At 43.1% G+C, this 19,814-nt stretch overlaps 1 protein-coding gene across 7 annotated transcripts in view; it reads left to right on the top strand.

Moving 5' to 3' along the window:
* Positions 1-19,814, top strand: part of SH3PXD2A (SH3 and PX domains 2A) — a 250,465-nt gene that overhangs the window by 25,733 nt on the left and 204,918 nt on the right. For 3 of the 7 annotated variants that reach the window (XM_083441520.1, XM_083441519.1, XM_083441524.1), the window contains one exon: positions 9,639-9,719. In XM_083441520.1, the coding sequence (XP_083297646.1) occupies positions 9,639-9,719 (81 nt within the window). Of the gene's footprint in view, positions 1-6,098; positions 6,297-7,578; positions 7,770-9,638; positions 9,720-19,814 lie in introns of those variants that run through there. The other 4 variants (XM_083441510.1, XM_083441522.1, XM_083441525.1 and 1 more) reach the window with 4 other exon arrangements.

Here is a 19,814-nt window from a genome sequence, read left to right as displayed (position 1 = left end):
TTGCACCATGTGAAAACTCAAATATAATGTGGAAATCAACAGTTATGGAAACATCGGGCAAATGGAGTAAGTCTCTGTGTGAATGCAGCCTGTAACTCACCCAGTAGTGGGTCTCAAGGCACCAGTTGAAGGCACCAGTTGAAGACCACCGGTCTGTTCTGACTGGCAGTGGGCAGTAAGTCCTTGCTATTGCATGTCCTTTTGGCTGAAGATGCCAGGATTTGATCCTTCTGCATGCAAGACATGGGCTCTAGCAGTTCTGCCATCTACCCTGTACCTTAGTGATGGAGGACTGCACTTTGCCAAGTTGATCAGAGTGATTCCAGGTTTGATTACCACTTGACATATTTGTGTGTTGCTGGGGTGGTGGTGGTGGTCGTGGAACTATGACAGTATTAAATCGTGGTTTGTTGCATTTAAATGTTACACCTCATTTAAGTGTCTTTAAGTTGATGAACTGGGAAACTGACGCCCTTGGCTTCATTCCTGAGTTTCAGAACCCACTTCCAAATTGTGCAAGGCCCATGTTCTCAGTAGGAGATTTGCAAGTCAATGATGTGTTTGAATAGGCATTCAGTTAAGAAAATAAAAGGAATTAGGTTGGCTAAAGGATACAAAGGGCTCTGACAGGTATAGCAGATGTTGCTTTATCAGAGAAAAAGTGTTTGTTTTGGTGTGCTCAGGTAATAAGTAGCATTTGGTTTTATAGCTTGGAAGCTGGTTTTCTGTAGTTAGTCATAGAAAATTTAGGATGGAGATTGCACCATTCACTAGCAGCTCATAATGTAGCATGAAATGAACATAAATGTTTTAGATTCCTAACCCACCTCCTCTGAATGGCTTGGTGTTGGTGGTGATGATGACGGTGGTGGTGATGATAAAGCAGTAGAATAACATTCCCACTAATATAGGATACTCTTTTAAATTACAGTTCTGGGCCAGAGTTTGCTTGCACTGGCTTAACATTAGCCACCGAAAGTCAAACAAAGCTTTGCAGCACTTTTGGCAGACACGCTCCAATTTGGACTTTGTCAAGATGACACAACATTTCTGTAGCTGTCTGACAATATATGGTATATGGTGTTTTATTTGTAAAGTAAATTGAACAGGGCCGTTACTAGTTAAGAACATAAGAGCATTCCTGCTATAATCCAAGATTATTGTAAAAACTTGCAGTTTCTATAACATATAGGAAATAGATGAGAAAATAAATAAATAGAGTCAATTGGGATATGCAGGGGAAAAGAAAGAGAACAAATTTATGGAACCACAGAAGGGGGAGGGGGAGTTGAAGACTGATATATAAGCTTTCTTTCTTTCTTTCTTTCTTTCTTTCTTTCTTTCTTTCTTTCTTTCTTGTTTATTTGTTATAAATGAAAATCATTAATAAATAAATAATCAATCAATCAATCAATCATAAGAGCATTGAGCTTAGAGAGCTCCAGGCAAGGGCCACATGTCTCTAAATCCTCCTGGAATGTCAACACTTGATTCCAAGTCCAGTTCTAGTCGCAAGACTCATCCTTCAGCAAGGCTATAAAAGCGCCTTTCCAAGGTGACGTGCCACCTCCTGTGTAAAAACATTTTGTTTCCCACAAAGTACTAATTGCAACACCTACTCAAAACAAACCATGCAAATATGTCACCTACAGATCGTCACTCTATTGTCTCTTTGTTTACCATCAGCTTGATAGCAAATCTGTTGAAATTCTATGACTGGGGGGGAAAGAAGTGCTCTTTCAGCTTGAGTAATCAGAACTTCTAGCTAATGTTTGCTCAAGTGATGGCTACCCAATCTCCTATGGCTGCTATGTGACTACATTCAGCCCCCTACACCAAGGCCATTTATTTCCCCATCTCTATAATCTTCCTCTCTGAACTGTGCCTTCTTTCATTAGAAATCTCTTCTCCTGTATCTACCGTTTAATCAGTGGCGTAACGTGGGGGGTGCAGGGGGTGCTGGCCGCACCGGGCGCAACATCTGGGGGGGGGGGGCGCTTGCACTCGCAGCTCTCTGCCCCTACCTGGCTCACTCACTCTCTCTCACTGCAGTGCTGGCTGTGCGAATCCGATCCGAGCCGCCGGGTCGCCACCCACTGTGGAGGGGGGGGGATGCCAGGCGTGCGGTGCGGTGCGGAGAGAGAGCGAGGGACTATCTGGGGGAGGGACAGTGCAGTGAGGGGTGTGTGCAAATTACTTGCCTTGCCCCGGGTTAGGGGGCGCAAATTACTTGCCTTGCCCCGGGTGCTGACAACCCACGCTACGCCACTGCGTTTAATGGAGGGGAGGTTAATGGAGTTTGCCCATTGCTGATCTTTCTACCTACATGCAATTCCCGGCAAATGACATTCAAAGAATACTGCCTTTCACAGTGGAGGTAGAACACAACTATCATGACTCATAGCCAATTAACCTCTATTAATTAGTTGTATCCTCTTATAAAGCCATCCAAGTAGGTTGGCATCACTTCCTCCTGTGAGAGCGAGTTCCATAGTTTAACTGCACTGCACAAAGAAGTATCTTTTCTCTGTCCCGAAACTTCCAATGCTCTATTTCGCTGGATGTCCAAAAGTTCTATTGTTACCCACTTTCTCCGCTCTGCACCTAAAATTATAAACTTATATCATGCCACCTCTTACTTGCCTTTTCTCTAAAAAGCCCAGAACATACACTTTCATTGTACCTCGTGCCTTTCTCTACTGGAAAGAGAAAGCTTGGGTAGGATGCAGAAGCTTATTCAAAGAAACTTCCTTAAGAGAGAGAGGTGACCCCAGAGTTTCTGGTATGTAGGTGAGGGCCTTCTCCACCTATATTATGAAGCTCCCTCCTGTGGAAGTTCCAGTCAGCCTCTTCTCAGCTTTTCAGCACCCAGCTAAGACATGTTTATTCCAATGGGCATTTAACCTGTTGGGCTGAATTGTTGTAATATTTATCTCATTACTTGTACATTAATGTTTTACCTGCAAACCATTTCCTGTTTGCGGCATTTTGTTTGATTTTTTTAAAAAACCCATGCTTTTGTATATTTTGTAAATGGGAAAAAGCCACCCTTAATATTGGCATATACATCTTCCAAACATATGGAGGTATGTTTAAAGCACTCTGTGTGGCAGCTGTTCTCAGGTGGTAAGCTATTCATGTAGAATGTCACACCATTCAGATCTGGGAGGTGCTCACTCTATGAATGCCTGAAAGGAGAAGTTTGTGGTAAACAGTGACAGAAGCAGATATGATGACAAATCATTACAAACCATCTTCTGTTTTTATGTTTATGATCTGTGAGCAAGTCCCAAGAGTGATTCAACCTTTGGGTTTCAGTTTCAGAAGTAGACCTATGGATACTGGTTTGCATCCAGTACTATAGTTCCACTTGTGTGAGACTTCTGCTTCTGTAACAAAACATCTCCTTCCTCATCTCTGAAGTCCACTGTGTACCCTCAAAAGCTGCACCAGAGGGTTGGGGTTCTTTGGATTAGATATTGGGAGAACATGGATAAGACCTCTTTTTTTTTTAAACCCTTTGCTTAGAGGTCCTCCAGAAGTTGCTAGTGGGCACCCAACCAGCCACTGACCAGACCTGCTTAGTTTCAGCAAGGCTGTGATCTCATGTGCCATAAGACCACAACCCAGGAATGAATATTTTTCTTCAACCTTGTATTATGTCATGCAGGATGTACATAGTGTAGCAAATTCTAGCCTCCTTGTGCTGGAGGGAGCCGATAGCAAATCTCTGCTAATGGGATTTCAGTCTATACTTTGAAATGAACTTTTCTAGTCAAGGGGCAATTTCAGTAAGTGATTGCCATACCTGGACAGCTATGGACATGTAAGGTGTGAATATATTTATATGTGTGAATTTCTGTTCTACTAATACTTATACTGTACGCCTCTAGATCCACAGTCTGTGAGTTGTTAATATTTGAGTTAAAAGTCTAACAGTTTAGCACTTGTTAGTCATCTAGATTTATGACCTGCATGGCAGATGATCAAAGGCACACATAGTGATTTGCTGCTTTATTGAAGCTTTGTCTCTTTTATGGCTGTGACAGATTTAAATCATTATAGTGAGAGCAAGAACAATCGGGTGCACTGCTATATTTTCCCTTTGCTGTAAGCCAAAATTAGAAGTGTCGCAGCCAACAGTTTTGAGTTTTGTGAATCTTGGGGTCTTGGAGCTTACATGAACTTTCTTTTCCTTTCTGCTCAGAAAGGGAGGGAAACGGTCCCTCACTCACCAAGGCACCCCTTGAAGAATTTTCACTCTTCTGAAGCAAGGAAGGCCCCAGAGACTTAGCATTGTTTGACAGAGGCCTGAGGGACTTTGGAGACTATACAGTTATTTTTTTCTTTCCCAGGCCCTGGGTCCACTTATAGGGCACTGCATCTGGAGGTCAGCTGCAAGGTTAAGAGTCAATGCTGCAAGATTTTCATGTTCATATAAACTACATTAAGTGTGTTGGTTTTAGGATGAGGCCGTACAATTTGGCTGGCTAGAGAACCAAGAAAAGCTTGTGAACACATATTGATTTTTCAAAGATAAGAGCACATACTAAAAGTATTTAATGTGTGAGCATGAAATACAAACTGTACATTTGATAGCTATAACTAAGATTGATACAGTATACGCACCCTTCATATTTGCCCTGAGACCATTACAGTGGTACCTCAGGTTACATATGCTTCAGGTTACATACGCTTCAGGTTACAGACTCTGCTAACCCAGAAATATTACCTCTGGTTAAGAACTTTGCTTCAGGATGAGAACAGAAATTGCACGCCGGTGGCACAGCGGCAGTAGGAGGCCCCATTAGCTAAAGTGGTGCTTCAGGTTAAGAACAGTTTCAGGTTAAGAACAGACCTCCAGAACGAATTAACTTCTTAACCCGAGGTACCACTGTATTGCTGAAATGAATTTCTTGATACTACCTGACAAGCTACTGAGGATCCCAGGTTCAATGCTGTTCAAAAGAATCACACCTTTGTGAAATATAACAGTTCTGGGCTTATTTATAAATAAGATTAGCCACTGATGGAATTGTTGAGCCAACAAATTGCTTATATGTGCTTATGTATTGACTATTATTTTAGAGTTTCCCAATGGAGGAAGGAGGATTTGATGTTCTCTTGCCAAGGGAACAGATAACCCCTCCTAATGCAGTGCTTCCTTTTTAATGCAGAAAACAAGGTATCTTCTTCAAAAGAGCAGAAGTTGACATTAGGACATGATGTCACGTTATCCTCTGGATCTGTGTCAAAGAAAGCTGGATACTTTCCAGAGAAAACAATGCTTTTTATAATGAACTCCCACCTAACGGCCCTTTAAGTGGATTCTTTATGATTTCGTATAGGATAATTTATTCATCTTGTTGCCCTCTGTAGACAGCAAAGAGGGGGACGCAGCATTATATGGTGGTAGTAAAATCTTTTACTGTGTTTGATACATCACTCGGGTTAGCAGAGCCGCTGTTAAATGAATACTTTGCAACTGACATCCTAGTTCCTAATATATTTCAACACTATCTTTCAGAATCCTTCTAAGGGCCTTTCCGCACAACCATTTTTTAAAAAGTCAATGAGTATTTGTTTCCCAGTTGCAGTGCACAAGCTGCAAGCATTTTGCCAAGACAATACCTTTTCTGTACAATAAAATGCAGTAAATTTTGCAGGCAATGGGTTGTGTTAGCCATACACAGAGTAGACCCATTTAAATTAATGATCATGACCAACTTTGGTACGTTAATGGTCATTAATGGCCATGACTAACTTTGGTACATTCATTTCAATGGCTCAACTTTGGCCATATTTACCTCACGGCTTCCCTCCCCCCGTCACCATTTCTGAGAGTTGACAGGAGGCCTCTATTCCCCTCCCAGACCTGCAGTTCTCAGAGTTCTGTGTAAAGAGGGATTGATTTTCTTTTTTAAAAATTAATTTTCATATTGTTCGGTTACAAAAGTATCTGTTTTCTCTCTTTTTTTTGGGGGGGGGGTTGTAGCATCGATCAGTTACATTCAGTGTGAGACATTAGTGTTGAAGAGGGATTGATTGTTAAACCACAAGGACAATTTTAACTCTGTGAAGTGAGCAGAGGTCACCTCACAACTCTCAGCAACTCCCTTAACAGACTTCAGCTCCCAAAATCCTTTGGGCGAAGCCATGACCATTTAAAGTGGTCTCATGGTGTTTTAAATGGTATGGCGTGAATGTGGCCTCTGAGTAGAACTGAGTTGGATACAACCAGTGAATCTGCAGCCTTTGCAGTTACAGCGCTCGCTGAAGTAGCAGGTTGTGAGGGGGTAAGCTACAAGCCTATACTTATTAAGGATTAGGCCCAATTTAAACACAGTAGGACTTCATTCTCATCTTGGCTTTATTTATTGATGCAGGGGATTTTTACCCCACCCTTCAGTAAAATTCCTGAGGCAATTTCAGAGCTTGAGGTACTGCTATGCAGTTTTGGTGTTTTGACAATGCTATTGGCTTTCTAATCTTGGATTCTGCTTCTAATAATGGTGTATTCTTGATTGCTAGGGTGGCTACTTACACATCACCCCCCCAAAAAAAGGGGGGGAGAGGATGTAGATCTGCATAAATTGTGCATATACTAATATATAGATGCCCATTTAGAAATAACAATAATTCAAACAGAAGTACAGTGGTACCTCGGGTTACATACACTTCAGGTTACATACGCTTCAGGTTACAGACTCCACTAACCCAGAAATAGTACCTCAGGTTAAGAACTTTGCTTAAGGATGAGAACAGAAATTGCGCACTGGCGGTGCGGCGGCGGGAGACCCCATTAGCTAAAGTGGTACCTCAGGTTAAGAACAGTTTCAGGTTAAGAATGGAACTCCAGAACGAATTAAGTTCTTAACCTGAGGTACCACTGTACATTTCATCTCACCACAGTAGGGAAGCCTGTGGCCAGGTGATATGCACATCTGCTTAGTCTGCTCTCCTGGAGCTAACTGCTGATGGGAAACTTCAAGACTCCTGCTTTTATGGCTTCTTAGGACGGGGCTGTCTTCTCTAAAGTAGGCCACATGGTCACCCTATTAATTGGGTGAGTCTGGTAAATGACAACTAGGCCCATGGCCTTCTGCTGTTGCCTAGAGAACAGAGCAACGTCTTGCATGTTGCACTTCAGGCACCTGCTTCTGCTACTTCATAGCCTAGGTTCAGTTACAGGAATCCATGGAAAAATAGGCACTGGGACATGGTAAGCTGTCTTACACCAAGTAATATCATTAGTCGATCTAGCTTGACGTTGTCTATACTGACTGGCACTGGCCTTTGCTGTGCTACTGAGCTACACGAAGTGGCTTGTTTATGAATTGTTTCATATGAAATAGGCTGGAACAGTTAACAATAAAAGCATTATTTTTAAAAAATACAGTAAAATAGTGGGAGGTCAATGCTGGATACACTGTGCACCAATGGCAGATTTCAAGTACTTGTGATCTTGCAAGCACATTTGGGGCAGGAGAGGTGATAGAAAGTAAGTGTGTGTGTGTGTTGGAATATTACATAATGTACAGCTGAGTTCTACACTCACTGTATTTTTCTACTCACCAGGCAAGCTGCTTAAAAGGCTTCCAGAAGGGATGTTTATTAACAGCAACTGCAGTTTTTATTATAGAAACACATACTATTGGTTAAGGCAGTGCTGGGAAATACAGACAACCCAAATCACAGCAGGTTAAGGGAGACAAAGCCACAATGATTCTGCTGGGGAGATGTCATCCTTCCCTCATGCTATTGCAATAGTGAGTGGTTTTATTTATATAGAAACTAGAAGATGGTTATCACATACTGAATTAGAAAGTTCTTCATTCCCCCCCTTAACAGTTTAAGTGCAATGAAAAGAGATAAAGAAAAGAAGTGTGTTCTTGGGGTTTCCCCCTCCCTTAAGCTGCAGATATTGAATGTACGGCCTTTTATCTTTCAAAGCCTGCAAGCAATTGCTTTGCCCCAGAGCTCAGAGAGACCAACTGGTGCGCAGGACAGGGAGGATAGGGAACCTCAGCCTATTTATCCAGAAAGACAATCTCAGAAAAGCAGCCTGACATTTACAGAGCCTGCAGAGGAGTGTGACTCTCTGCAGCTAAGCAGCACTTGAAGCTGCGAGATGAAATTTGCCCCCTGCACTCCAGCCTTTTTGATTTCCTCCTTCCAGATCCTTATCTTTTGTTATCTCTGGGAAAGCCCAACAAGTCATTCTGAGGACACAGCAGTCAGTCAGTTTTCAGTAGCTCTGGCCTTAATCTGGAAGCACTCAACTGACCTTTAACAGTGTGTAGAAAACTCATTAAATATCAACAACAACTAGAGTTGCATTGTTTAGTCAACTGATTATTGATCTTAGATTAACCGATTGATTAAATTTGCTCTGCTTTTAATTGATGATAGGATTTCAATCAGGTTTTCCCATCCCCCCTTTAAAATGTTTTTTACACAGAACATATAGGTGCTATCTTAGAAGAGACTTGCTCTGCTTTCTGGAACAGAAGGTTATGGTAGCTATGTCTGCTTGTTTTTGACAGGTTTCCGCACAGAGGCTGTAACGTCTGATACGATTAATTGTTTGATTACCAGTCTTTAGGTCCAACGCCGCTGCCTTGGGCCCCACACTATGAGTGCCCAGCATGCTCCGCCACACCATGACATCATGAGACACATGCTGTGAAGTCATGACACTTGCTGTGGTGGCATCATGACATCGTAGTGGGGTTGGGCACGAGCTCCAGTGGCACAGAAGTGACTGGACCCCTCCTGCCCAAACTCTGCACTCTCTCCACTCAACTCCACACTCTCTTCCATCCCCGCCTGAACTCCGCCATCTCTCCCCCTCTCCCCGAACTCCGCACTCTTTCCACAGAGCATAGTGCCTGTGCACCTGCTCCCAAATTTTGTGGGTGCTCGGGTACCCAGGGCTCCGAGGAGATGGCACCTATGATTAGATCACACATTTCTGGCGTGTGTTGCCCTGGAGATCCCATGTGATCAAAGTTATATTTCAGAAATTGCACGTGGAGCAGTCACATGACTGGTGGTTTTTGTGTTGGGTTTAGAATGTGTGGATTGGTCTTAAGGCAGTGGGCCTTCTTGGTAGTGGCGCTCACTCTGTGGAACGCCATCCCATCAGATGTCAAGGAGATAAATAACTATCTGACTTGTAGAAGACATCTGAAGGCAGCACTGTATAGGACTTTTTAATGTTTGATGTTTTACTGTGTTCCAGTTGGTTGGAAGCCACCCTGAGAGGCCGGGTAAACCCAGTCAGATGGGTGGCATATAAATAATAATTATCATCATCACCATTATGTTTTCAGGAGTCTTTTCATGGCACTGGTATGTTCCTCCATTCTTTTCCCATCTAGCAAGTGAGTGGCTCTGCCTGATTACTCAGGAACTCTGTTTCTCCTTAATAAGCAAGTCATTTATAAGTGAGCAAGTAATTATCAGGAAAATTATGAATTTGTCTTATGAAGAATTTCAGAGCTTGAAACAATCCTTGCATATACAAACACAATCATCATCTGAATTAGCCTCTGAATCACATTGCCTTTAAAGCCACTGTTTTGCATACTAGAATGATGATTTGAATGACAGATTGTTTCCTTTCTCCCCTGCAGGTATATATCATAAATGTAACATGGTCAGACTCAAGTTGCCAGACAATCTACCGCAGATACAGCAAGTTCTTTGACCTACAGGTAATGGAATAATTTTACTCATGACTCTAGAGATGGTATGCATGATATTGATTTCCTATGTTGTCTAATGGTGCCACCCAATAAAACATGCCTTATACGTTTATTGCCTTCTGAGGGTGTGGCAGATTTTACATTATGAGAGAAATCACAGTCAAAAGTATTTAGAAGATGAAGTTGTTCTGGGCTTAAGAATAGATAAGTTGTCCTGGTGTTCATTGAGGAAGATCTTGGCTTATTGTGCTTCTCCGTTGGTCTTTCTTGGTGGGCGGTACACGTAGCCCCCCCCCTTTCCAAACACAATGCATACCCAAAAAATCATTTGTCAGGTGAATGTTTGCATAATGAGCTGACGATCACCATTATTTCCTATGAAAACATATCTAATCCTTACTCCCCTGCCTCCTGCCTTGAGTTCCTCCTAAAATGGCTGCAGCCAACCAGCAAAAGAGAGACAAAGGAAATACTGTTTTGCCCAATCTCTTCCGCTCTCTGATTTGTCCAGTTACTCTCCCCTTCCAACTCTTCATGGTTTCTGCCTGAAAATAGGTGCTGTTGACCAGCAATGTACAACAAGTAAGGAAGTGGGCAAACTTTGGCTGTTCAGATATCGGAATCAGTTGTGCGTCTAGTGAGGTTTGGGCATAGTTATTTGTGTTCAGATAGATGAATTTGCAGATAACGAGTGGGTGGATAGCAGGAGCTGCCTGTGTTTGGTTTCTTCCTGTACTTTTGGACAAGGTGTCCAGAGTGTGCCTTCAGCCAATTTCTATAAGTTGTTTCTCTTAGACTTTGCCTTCCTAGTTGTGATTCCGCTGACATTTTATCATTGTAATGTTCTGCCTCTTCTCATTAACTTCCCCACAGTTTCTCTTCCTTGAACAATGTGCACTGAAGTAATCATAGAATCATAGAATCATAGAATCATAGAGTTGGAAGAGACCACAAGGGCCATCGAGTCCAACCCCCTGCCAAGCAGGAAACACCATCAGAGCACTCCTGACATATGGTTGTCAAGCCTCTGCTTAAAGACCTCCAAAGAAGGAGACTCCACCACACTCCTTGGCAGCAAATTCCACTGTCGGACAGCTCTTACTGTCAGGAAGTTCTTCCTAATGTTTAGGTGGAATCTTCTTTCTTGTAGTTTGGATCCATTGCTCCGTGTCCGCTTCTCTGGAGCAGCAGAAAACAACCTTTCTCCCTCCTCTATGTGACATCCTTTTATATATTTGAACATGGCTATCATATCACCCCTTAACCTCCTCTTCTCCAGGCTAAACATGCCCAGCTCCCTTAGCCGTTCCTCATAAGGCATTGTTTCCAGGCCTTTGACCATTTTGGTTGCCCTCCTCTGGACACGTTCCAGTTTGTCAGTGTCCTTCTTGAACTGTGGTGCCCAGAACTGGACACAGTACTCCAGGTGAGGTCTGACCAGAGCAGAATACAGTGGCACTATAACTTCCCTTGATCTAGATGCTATACTCCTATTGATGCAGCCCAGAATTGCATTGGCTTTTTTAGCTGCTGCGTCACACTGTTGGCTCATGTCAAGTTTGTGGTCAACCAAGACTCCTAGATCCTTTTCACATGTACTGCTCTCAAGCCAGGTGTCACCCATCTTGTATTTGTGCCTCTCATTTTTTTTGCCCAAGTGCAATACTTTACATTTCTCCCTGTTAAAATTCATCTTGTTTGTTTTGGCCCAGTTCTCTAATCTGTCAAGGTCATTTGGAAGTGTGATCCTGTCCTCTGGGGTGTTAGCCACCCCTCCCAGTTTGGTGTCATCTGCAAATTTGATCAGGATGCCCTTGAGTCCATCATCCAAGTCGTTGATAAAGATGTTGAATAAGACCGGGCCCAAGACAGAACCCTGTGGCACCCCACTAGTCACTCTTCTCCAGGATGAAGAGGAACCATTGATGAGCACCCTTTGGGTCCGGTCAGTCAGCCAGTTACAAATCCATTGAGTGGTAGCAGAGTCAAGACCGCATTTTACCAGCTTCTTTACAAGAATATCATGGGGCACCTTGTCAAATGCCTTGCTGAAATCAAGGTAGACTACATCCACTGCGTTCCCTTCATCTACCAGGCTTGTAATTCTGTCAAAAAATGAGATCAGGTTCGTCTGACATGACTTATTTTTCAGAAATCCATGCTGACTATTGGTGATCACAGCATTCCTTTCTAGGTGCTCACAGATTGTTTGCTTAATGATCTGCTCCAGAATCTTCCCTGGTATTGATGTCAGACTGACTGGGCGGTAATTATTTGGGTCCTCTCTTTTCCCCTTTTTGAAAATAGGGACAACATTTGCCCTCCTCCAGTCTGCTGGGACTTCGCCTGTTCTCCAGGAATTCTCAAAGATGACTGCCAGTGGTTCTGAGATCACATCTGCCAGTTCTTTTAATAGTCTTGGATGCAGTTCATCTGGCCCTGGAGACTTGAATACATCTAAACTAGCCAAGTATTCTTGTACTATCTCCTTAGTTATTCTGGGCTGTGTTTTCTCTGCTGAATCATTTGCTTCAAATTCCTCAGGTCGGGCATTGTTTTCTTTATCGGAGAAGACTGAGGCAAAGAAGGCATTGAGGAGTTCAGCCCTTTCTGTGTCCCCTGTTTGCATTTCACCATCTTCTCCTCTGAGTGACCCCACTGTTTCTTTGTTCTTCCTTTTGCTACGAACATACCCATAAAAGCCTTTTTTGTTGCTTTTAACCTCTCTAGCAAGCCTGAGTTCATTCTGTGCTTTAGCTTTTCTGACTTTGTGTCTACACGTGCTGGCTATTTGTTTGAATTCCTCTTTGGTGGTTTCCCCCCTTTTCCATTTTTTGTACACATCCTTTTTTAATCTTAACTCAGTTAAAAGTTCTTTAGATAGCCACCCTGGCTTCCTTAGGCACCTTCCATGTTTCCGTCTCATTGGTATTGCCTGAAGTTGTGCTTTTACTATCTCCCTCTTAACAAACTCCCAGCCATCATGAACTCCCTTTCCTTTTAGTATTACTGTCCATGGGATCTCACCCAGCACTTCCCTAAGTTTTATGAAGTCGGCTTTCTTAAAGTCAAGAAATTGAGTCCTAGTATGCTTGGCTGCTCCTTTCCGTTGTATAGTAAACTTCAGAAGAGCATGATCACTTGCGCCTAATGATCCTTCCACTTCTACCCCATTAACCAGGTCATCGACATTGGTTAGGACCAGATCTAAAATGGCTGTTCCTCTTGTTGCTTCTCCCACTTTCTGGACAATGAAGTTGTCTGCAAGGCCAGTGAGGAATCTGTTTGACCTTATGCTCTTGGCTGAGTTTGACATCCAACAAATATCTGGGTAATTGAAGTCCCCCATTACCACTATCTCCCTTCCTTTTGCATGCTTGGCCATCTGTTCCAGGAAGGCATCATCTATGTCCTCCGTTTGGCTTGGGGATCTATAGTAAACTCCCACAATGAGGTCACTGTTATTCTTCTCTCCCTTAATTTTGACCCAAATGCTCTCACTTTGGCTTTGAGGTTCTAAATCTTGGATCTCTTCACAGGTATACACATCCCTAACATATAACGCCACTCCTCCTCCTTTCTTGTCTGGTCTGTTTCTCTGAAATATATTGTATCCCTCCATTTTTACATTCCAGTCGTGGGACTTATCCCACCAGGTTTCAGTGATGCCTATTATGTCATATTTAGTTTGCTGTACCAAGAGCTCAAGCTCATCTTGTTTATTTCTTAGTCATCTCCAACACACTCAAGATCCTTGGTGTTCATCAGCTTCAAGCCATCAGCTTATTCACTTTATATCTCCTAAACCAGAACCTTTTCATCCCGAGGGTCATCATCCCCTTCAAGGATCATGTGCCAGTGGTGGGCAGGGCCAAAGGCAAAAGCGGGGGGAGCAGTGAATGCAGATTTTTACCTCTGTACAGTAGGCTACTTTCTGCGTACATTCACACACACCTCTCTATCCTTCATTCAGATAAGCAAGAAGCACAATCAGATTTCAATGGTATATTCAGCCAGTCAAAATGCTTGGGTGCAAAGCAGGGTGAATGAGGGGCGTAGCCTACGGAGAGTTCTGAGGGCCAAACAGAGATGCCTAGAGAGCCACATCCAGCCCTGAGAGTCCCCACCCCTGTCCTGACTGCGCTAGCCAGAAACTGAAAGGCAACTCTGGAGAACTGAGCAGCTGCAACACGAGTCCCCAATTCCTTGTATTCTAATTTTTCAAAGGTGATTGGAGTAATGCTTCTGTTTGCTCAGTGTTGTTGTTGTTGTTGTTTCTATACAGTATTTATACAACCCATTCCTTAAATTGTAGTTACTGGTATATCAGGAAACAATTTCCTGCCATGAAGCAGAAATATTCAGTGGTCCCATTTCATATAGCTGGGAGAACAACCAGCCTTGGAAGACCCTCTCAATAGATACAGGCTTCACTTCATATCCGCCACAGCATTCATGTGAAAGGGAACAATTGCCACTGGTGAAATCTGTAGCGATATGTCCTAATCAGGTCACTGTGGCTATTTCTTTATGTGGAAACAGGAAATAACTAAGATGTGACTCATGAGAAAGAAGTGATGTAGTACTGGTAGTATACAGTTGGTAAGATTACAGTTTGGAGGAAGCTTTGATCTCTGTCAAAAGCCTGTGGTAAAGGGATGTGCCTGTTCAGAATTCAGACTGCTGTAGTTTGCAAGTGTTTCTATAGTTAGATGAGCGCATCAAAGGCATATCAAGATAGACAGTGTTCATCATACTGTACTTGCAAGGAGTGAATTAATATGGGCTCAGATTTTGAAAACTGATAAGGCTCTGTTCTTTCAGAGCCCATCTAGGGATGTCCATTTGAAAGCAGCTGTCCAATGTTGGGAACCAAGGAACTACCACGAACGTCTGAGCAGGAACAGCTCCATCCAGCATCTTCTCCCATAAATGTGTGCTGCCTTTCCCCTGGCCAGTTTTATGACCCCAGAATTATATCTTGTATGCCTTCTGTGAATTATAGAAAGGCTGAGAGGGCAAGTCCATCTCTGCATTTCTTCCTGTTGGCACTCATTGGCTGAAGTGGTCAGCTGAATATGGAGAAGAAAAATCAAGGCCACGATTGGGAATCCTTCTCAGTCCTAGTGCTGCATTCTCATCTGGGCAACTTTCCAGGGGCCACATGTCAGTGGTAGCTGGGGTCAGAGGCAAGAGGGACTAGAGCAATGGATGTAAATTTTTATCTGTATACGGTAGACTAGTTTCTACACATACTCATACACCTCTTTCTATACTCCATCCAGGCAAGCAAGAAACATTAGCAGAAGTCAAGGACATGTTCCAGTCAGGCAAAACCCCCCAAAGATGGTGCAAAGCAGAGCCAGGGATGGGAGAGGGGCTGTAACTGGGGAGGGGTGTGGCCTGAAGAGAGTCCTGAGGATGAGATACAGAGGGCTGGTGGGCCACATTTGCCCCCTCAGGCCTGAAGTTCCTCACCCCTGACCCGAAGCCATTGGATTCCTCTACATCTTGTTGGTAGTACTTCTAAACTGATAACAGCAACGTTTAGAAAATAATTTGCCTCTGCAGTTCAGTGCTTAGTTCCAAGCACTTTCTTTCCGTTTAAACAAAAACAAAAAACTTGTCTGTATTCTTGTAAGTCTCCCGGACTTTCCTGTTAGGTTTGAAAAGTTCCCATCAAGCTAAAGTTATCAATGGGGTTAGTGTGTTGGACAGGAAATGATGTCTCCAATCAGGGGAGAAGGAGTCTTGAAAGGTCCCATTGATAAGTGGGAGAGGAGGGGGACCCAACCACCAGTGGAAAGTGTCTGCCAAACAACATGCATCCTTCTCCCATTCCCATTTGGAAACAGCAGCCCCTCAGCCCCCCTTCATACTCACCCTTTTATTTTTATCCTTTTGTCCCTGGGCACTTTTGTCGTCTAGGTTAATGAAAAAGACACTGGCAACCAGAGACCTGCAACATTCCTGAAAGAGCTTAACATCTACACGTTTGACAACTATTAGAGACGCATGCATTTAAATGTGTCTATTTAAAGCATTTTTATACCAGCTTTCCACAATGGTTCAAGGCGGCTCACAACATTACTGAAAATATATGTGCAAAAAGTACAATAGATTTAATACCACTCCAAAAACTCAGTGAACAGGCAAAATGTCTTCTTGGTGTGCAGGTAGTATCCAAAGGACATTGCATAGTCTGTAGTTTTCCTTACTACTTGGTAGGTATTGAGGGATAGGGTTAATGCCCAGGAGGCGTGTCGACGGAAGGAGCACCATCTGGCTGCATCTTTCAAAATAAATTCTGTAGGGCCTTTTAAATTTAAGTCCCTGTAAAGCAATATTCCCAGAGGTGCAAACATTAGCATATATACTTACCTTTCCAATGTCTGCAGAACGATGGTCTTACAAAGATAGGATTCTTTCTGCTCTGCGCTTCCCTTATGTGGAGGGAAAAGGCAGGATCTGTGGCTTTCTGTCTATGCCTAGACTGTCTGCTTTCTTCTCTCCATCTGCTCCCTTAAAACTCTTTGTGAAAGATGTGGTAGAATGAGCTTTCTCTGTTCATCCTGTATTTTGTTGAACCCATTTACCTGAAAATCCTGCAGATGCCCCAAACAGATACCCCTTCGAAAAACTGGCTCACCAGACCTATTTCAGAGAGGTTTGGATGCTGGGATTCCTAATGTGATGCTTGTGGGCATCTCTTCATGCCTGCCGAGACTCCCTGCCCCACACAGTATCTTTCTTTATAAAAATAAGGAAAAAAATATTTGGGGTGTTTGGAAGCATTGTCTGTTCTTTTGTGGGGAAGTGTGGTCTCCTTTTTTTGTCTGTATTTTATTTCCTTGGGGTGTGTAGGTGTTTTGCCTGTTGCTTTGGGGGACGTTTGCAGCATTACCCCATTTTCACTTGTGAAATTGGTATTTGGGTAGTGCCCAAAGCAGTTTCTTAGATTTCCAGATGTGCCTCCAGGCTCAAGAATGTTGAGGACCCCTGCTTTAATTGGTGGTTTATGTTTAGCTGCCTCTGTTCTTATGGCTGATTTTTAGGTTAATGTTTATCAACCCACTATGTCTCTTATATGAAATATACTAAATAAATACAATAACAGGTTGGACCCAAATGAGATGACTGGGTCCAAATGTGTCTTTCTGCTGCACAGTCTTTGACAGATAGAAGAACTACTGTCATTGGTGAAGGGGCAACCTTGGCTCCAACCCCCTAATGTAAATGCACTTATGGCAATGTTATTTCTTCTTCACAGCTCCATTGGCTTGCTGGATTTGCATTTTATGAACTGTATCTAATGACTCACTGGAGTGGGTTTTAATGAACCCATTGCATACATACTCACAGCAAAATGCAGAATGAAATATTTAGGGAAGGGACCAGTATGAAGATGAGTTATCCAGTTTTCAGGAGTTTGGAAGTCATCCCTTGCACTTGTTAGTGGCCTTTCCATACCAGTGGTTCTGCTTGCATGGTGATTTAGCATGTAATAGGTTAAAATGCACACTGGGCCTCTGCTGAATTTGACTCTTCCATGCAGTGTTTTTCTACTCCAGGCAGTGCAGGGTGTGGCCTTCTAAATAAGTTTTAGATGGTCATTATACTCTGGATATTCAATCACTGCAAGACACTGAGACACGTGTGTTTGTTTTACTGTCAGTAGATTGCATCATGATTTCCCATGCTAGATTTGGCTGTGTCCCATTTCCGTGGGAGCTGCATCCGTTATGTTGGGTAGATTTCAAATGGCCTGGAGAGAGGGGTGGTTGGGAAAGCTAGCAGAAGAGATCAAATAGCAGTGTGAGAGGAAAAGCCTGGAAAGACAGCGTGTGTATTTGAATGCTTTGCTAGAGCTTTTCCACCAGTGCTTTGGACTTTGATTCTCATGGCTTCCTCTTGGGTGTACCAGTGTAGGTCAGGGGAATGGCACTCGAGTAGTTCCTGTAATCAACATTGGGGTGAAAGGGAGGCAACAGGAAGGGAGCCCCCCTCTTCACTGGAGAAATGAATGGAGCAGCACTCCATTGGGGAAGCCCCACTTTGCACGGACAGCCTGTGGTTTGGCTGAGAGGCGGCACATGCCTGTCAATGACTACTGTATGTGTGTGCTGTGTGGCATAGTGGTTGGGCTAGGCCTGGGGAAACCCTGGCTCAAGTCCCCATTCAGCCATGAATCTCACCAGGTGAGCCCAGTCACTCTCTCAGCCTCATCTACCCCAAAGGGACATCATGAGTCTAAGGATGTTGGGGGAGAAAGAACTCTGTATGCTACCTTGAGCTTTTTGGAGAGAGAACAGGATGCACATGTCACAAATAAACTAGATGTGACAATAAATGTTTGTCAAACAGCAACTGCCAGGAAGGGAAGGGGTCAGGATTGGGACCATGCCATGTGGGGAATGGGGTTAAGCCTTTGCCCTTTTCTACAGTCCCAATTTGGGCAGGGACTTGAAGCTGCATTTAGCCTTGGGAGGGAAGTACTGAAACAAAACATGGTTTAATGAAGTATTCTGCTACAATGCTATCTGTAGTAGGTAGCATATTTGGCACCTTGAGTTCCTAATAAGAGAGTTGTTCCAGCCCCATGGTCATTTTGTCTGCCCCTTTCGGAACACTTTAAAGCTCTACAGTATCCTTTTTCAGATATTGCAACCAGAATGTAACACAATCCTCCAAGTGTGACTTTACCATATATTTTGATATTGGTAGTTTGGTTTTCAACCCTTTTCTTAATTATCTCTAACATGTAATTCACCCCTCTCACAAGTGCCATGCAATATGTCAACATTTTTATTGAGCTCTCCACCATGATTCCAAGATCTCTTTCCTGGTCGGTCACTGCCACTTTAAACCCCATAAACTTATGTTATGAAGCTAGGATATATTTTTTTGCACCACTTCAAACTAGCTTACATTGAATCCCATGTGCTGTTTTACTGCCTGTTCACTCAGCTTTGATACAGCAGATTGGAGAATCATTATAGGGCCATTTTAGTCAAAGGTTTCCATCAGCCAGTAGGCAGCTGCTCAGTGTGTGGAATGAAGTTGCCTCCTCTGCCAGCCTGACTTTCTACAAGAATGTTACGTAGGCAGAAAATTGAAATGTAACCATGCAGCACATTATCCCATGTTGACATTTTGACCACAAAGAGTCATCTGAAGTATCAGAATATTGCAAAGGCAAATAAATGAACAGCTTTCTGTTGCACATTCTGTCCGTGTATCAGTTTGCGGAGAGCAGCCTTTTCGATTTGGCCTGCTGTTCCAGGTGGGTTTTCTTTAAAGTGGCAAAGAGAGTCGTTCACTTACAGCCTCTTAGAATGTTTGGAAAATAAAGAATTTTACAGGGTGTCAGGAGGGGTTAAAGTGCTGCAGGGATTTTTGGAGGGTGAATATGAAACTTTGCATGTTGCTCCTAAGATTGTCTTGATTATTTATAGAGCTCCAATGAACAGCTGAGTGCTGAATGACATATTAAACAAAAAAATGTTACCATAAAACCTATAATTGCTTGCTATAATGCTGTACTTCCTTCCAAGTCAGCTTGAAGCATTGCTGTCATGGCACCAGACGCTTGCTGATCGTTGTTATGCAATGCCCTCGTTATAAACATCCACATTCTGGTTACAGAAAACCTTAACATTGCAATTAAAAGTTTACATAGCATTTTCAAAAGTGTTTTACCGTGTTAAACTTCATTGACGTGGCAACCTTGCAAGACAGAGCAGTATTCTCATTTTATATAAGGGGGACTGCCACTGAAAGATCCTGCAAAGCTGTGGATGTGGTGAGATTTGAGCCCAGGTGTCCTCTGCCCCCCCCACCCCCCCATTTTCTTCTGCCCTTTGACCACATTTGCTGCCCGGGACTCAAAGCCAGGGGTTGAGAACCTGTGGCCTTCCGTATGTTATTATTTATTAAATTTGCATATGGCCCCTCATTCAAGGATCCCAGGGCAATTCACAAGAGAAAAATACAAAATGAGAATACAAAATACATCATAAAACAAAACAGCATGGCAAATCTTGTTGTCACATAGATTTTGTTCTCAGGCTTTGCTTCCTTCCATCTTTTTCTCCAGAAGAGTTG

The sequence above is a fragment of the Podarcis tiliguerta genome (assembly GCF_965153285.1).
Source record: "Podarcis tiliguerta genome assembly, chromosome: 5".
Classification (NCBI taxonomy): Eukaryota; Metazoa; Chordata; class Lepidosauria; order Squamata; family Lacertidae; genus Podarcis; species Podarcis tiliguerta.
This window is presented reverse-complemented; position numbering and strand designations above follow the sequence as displayed.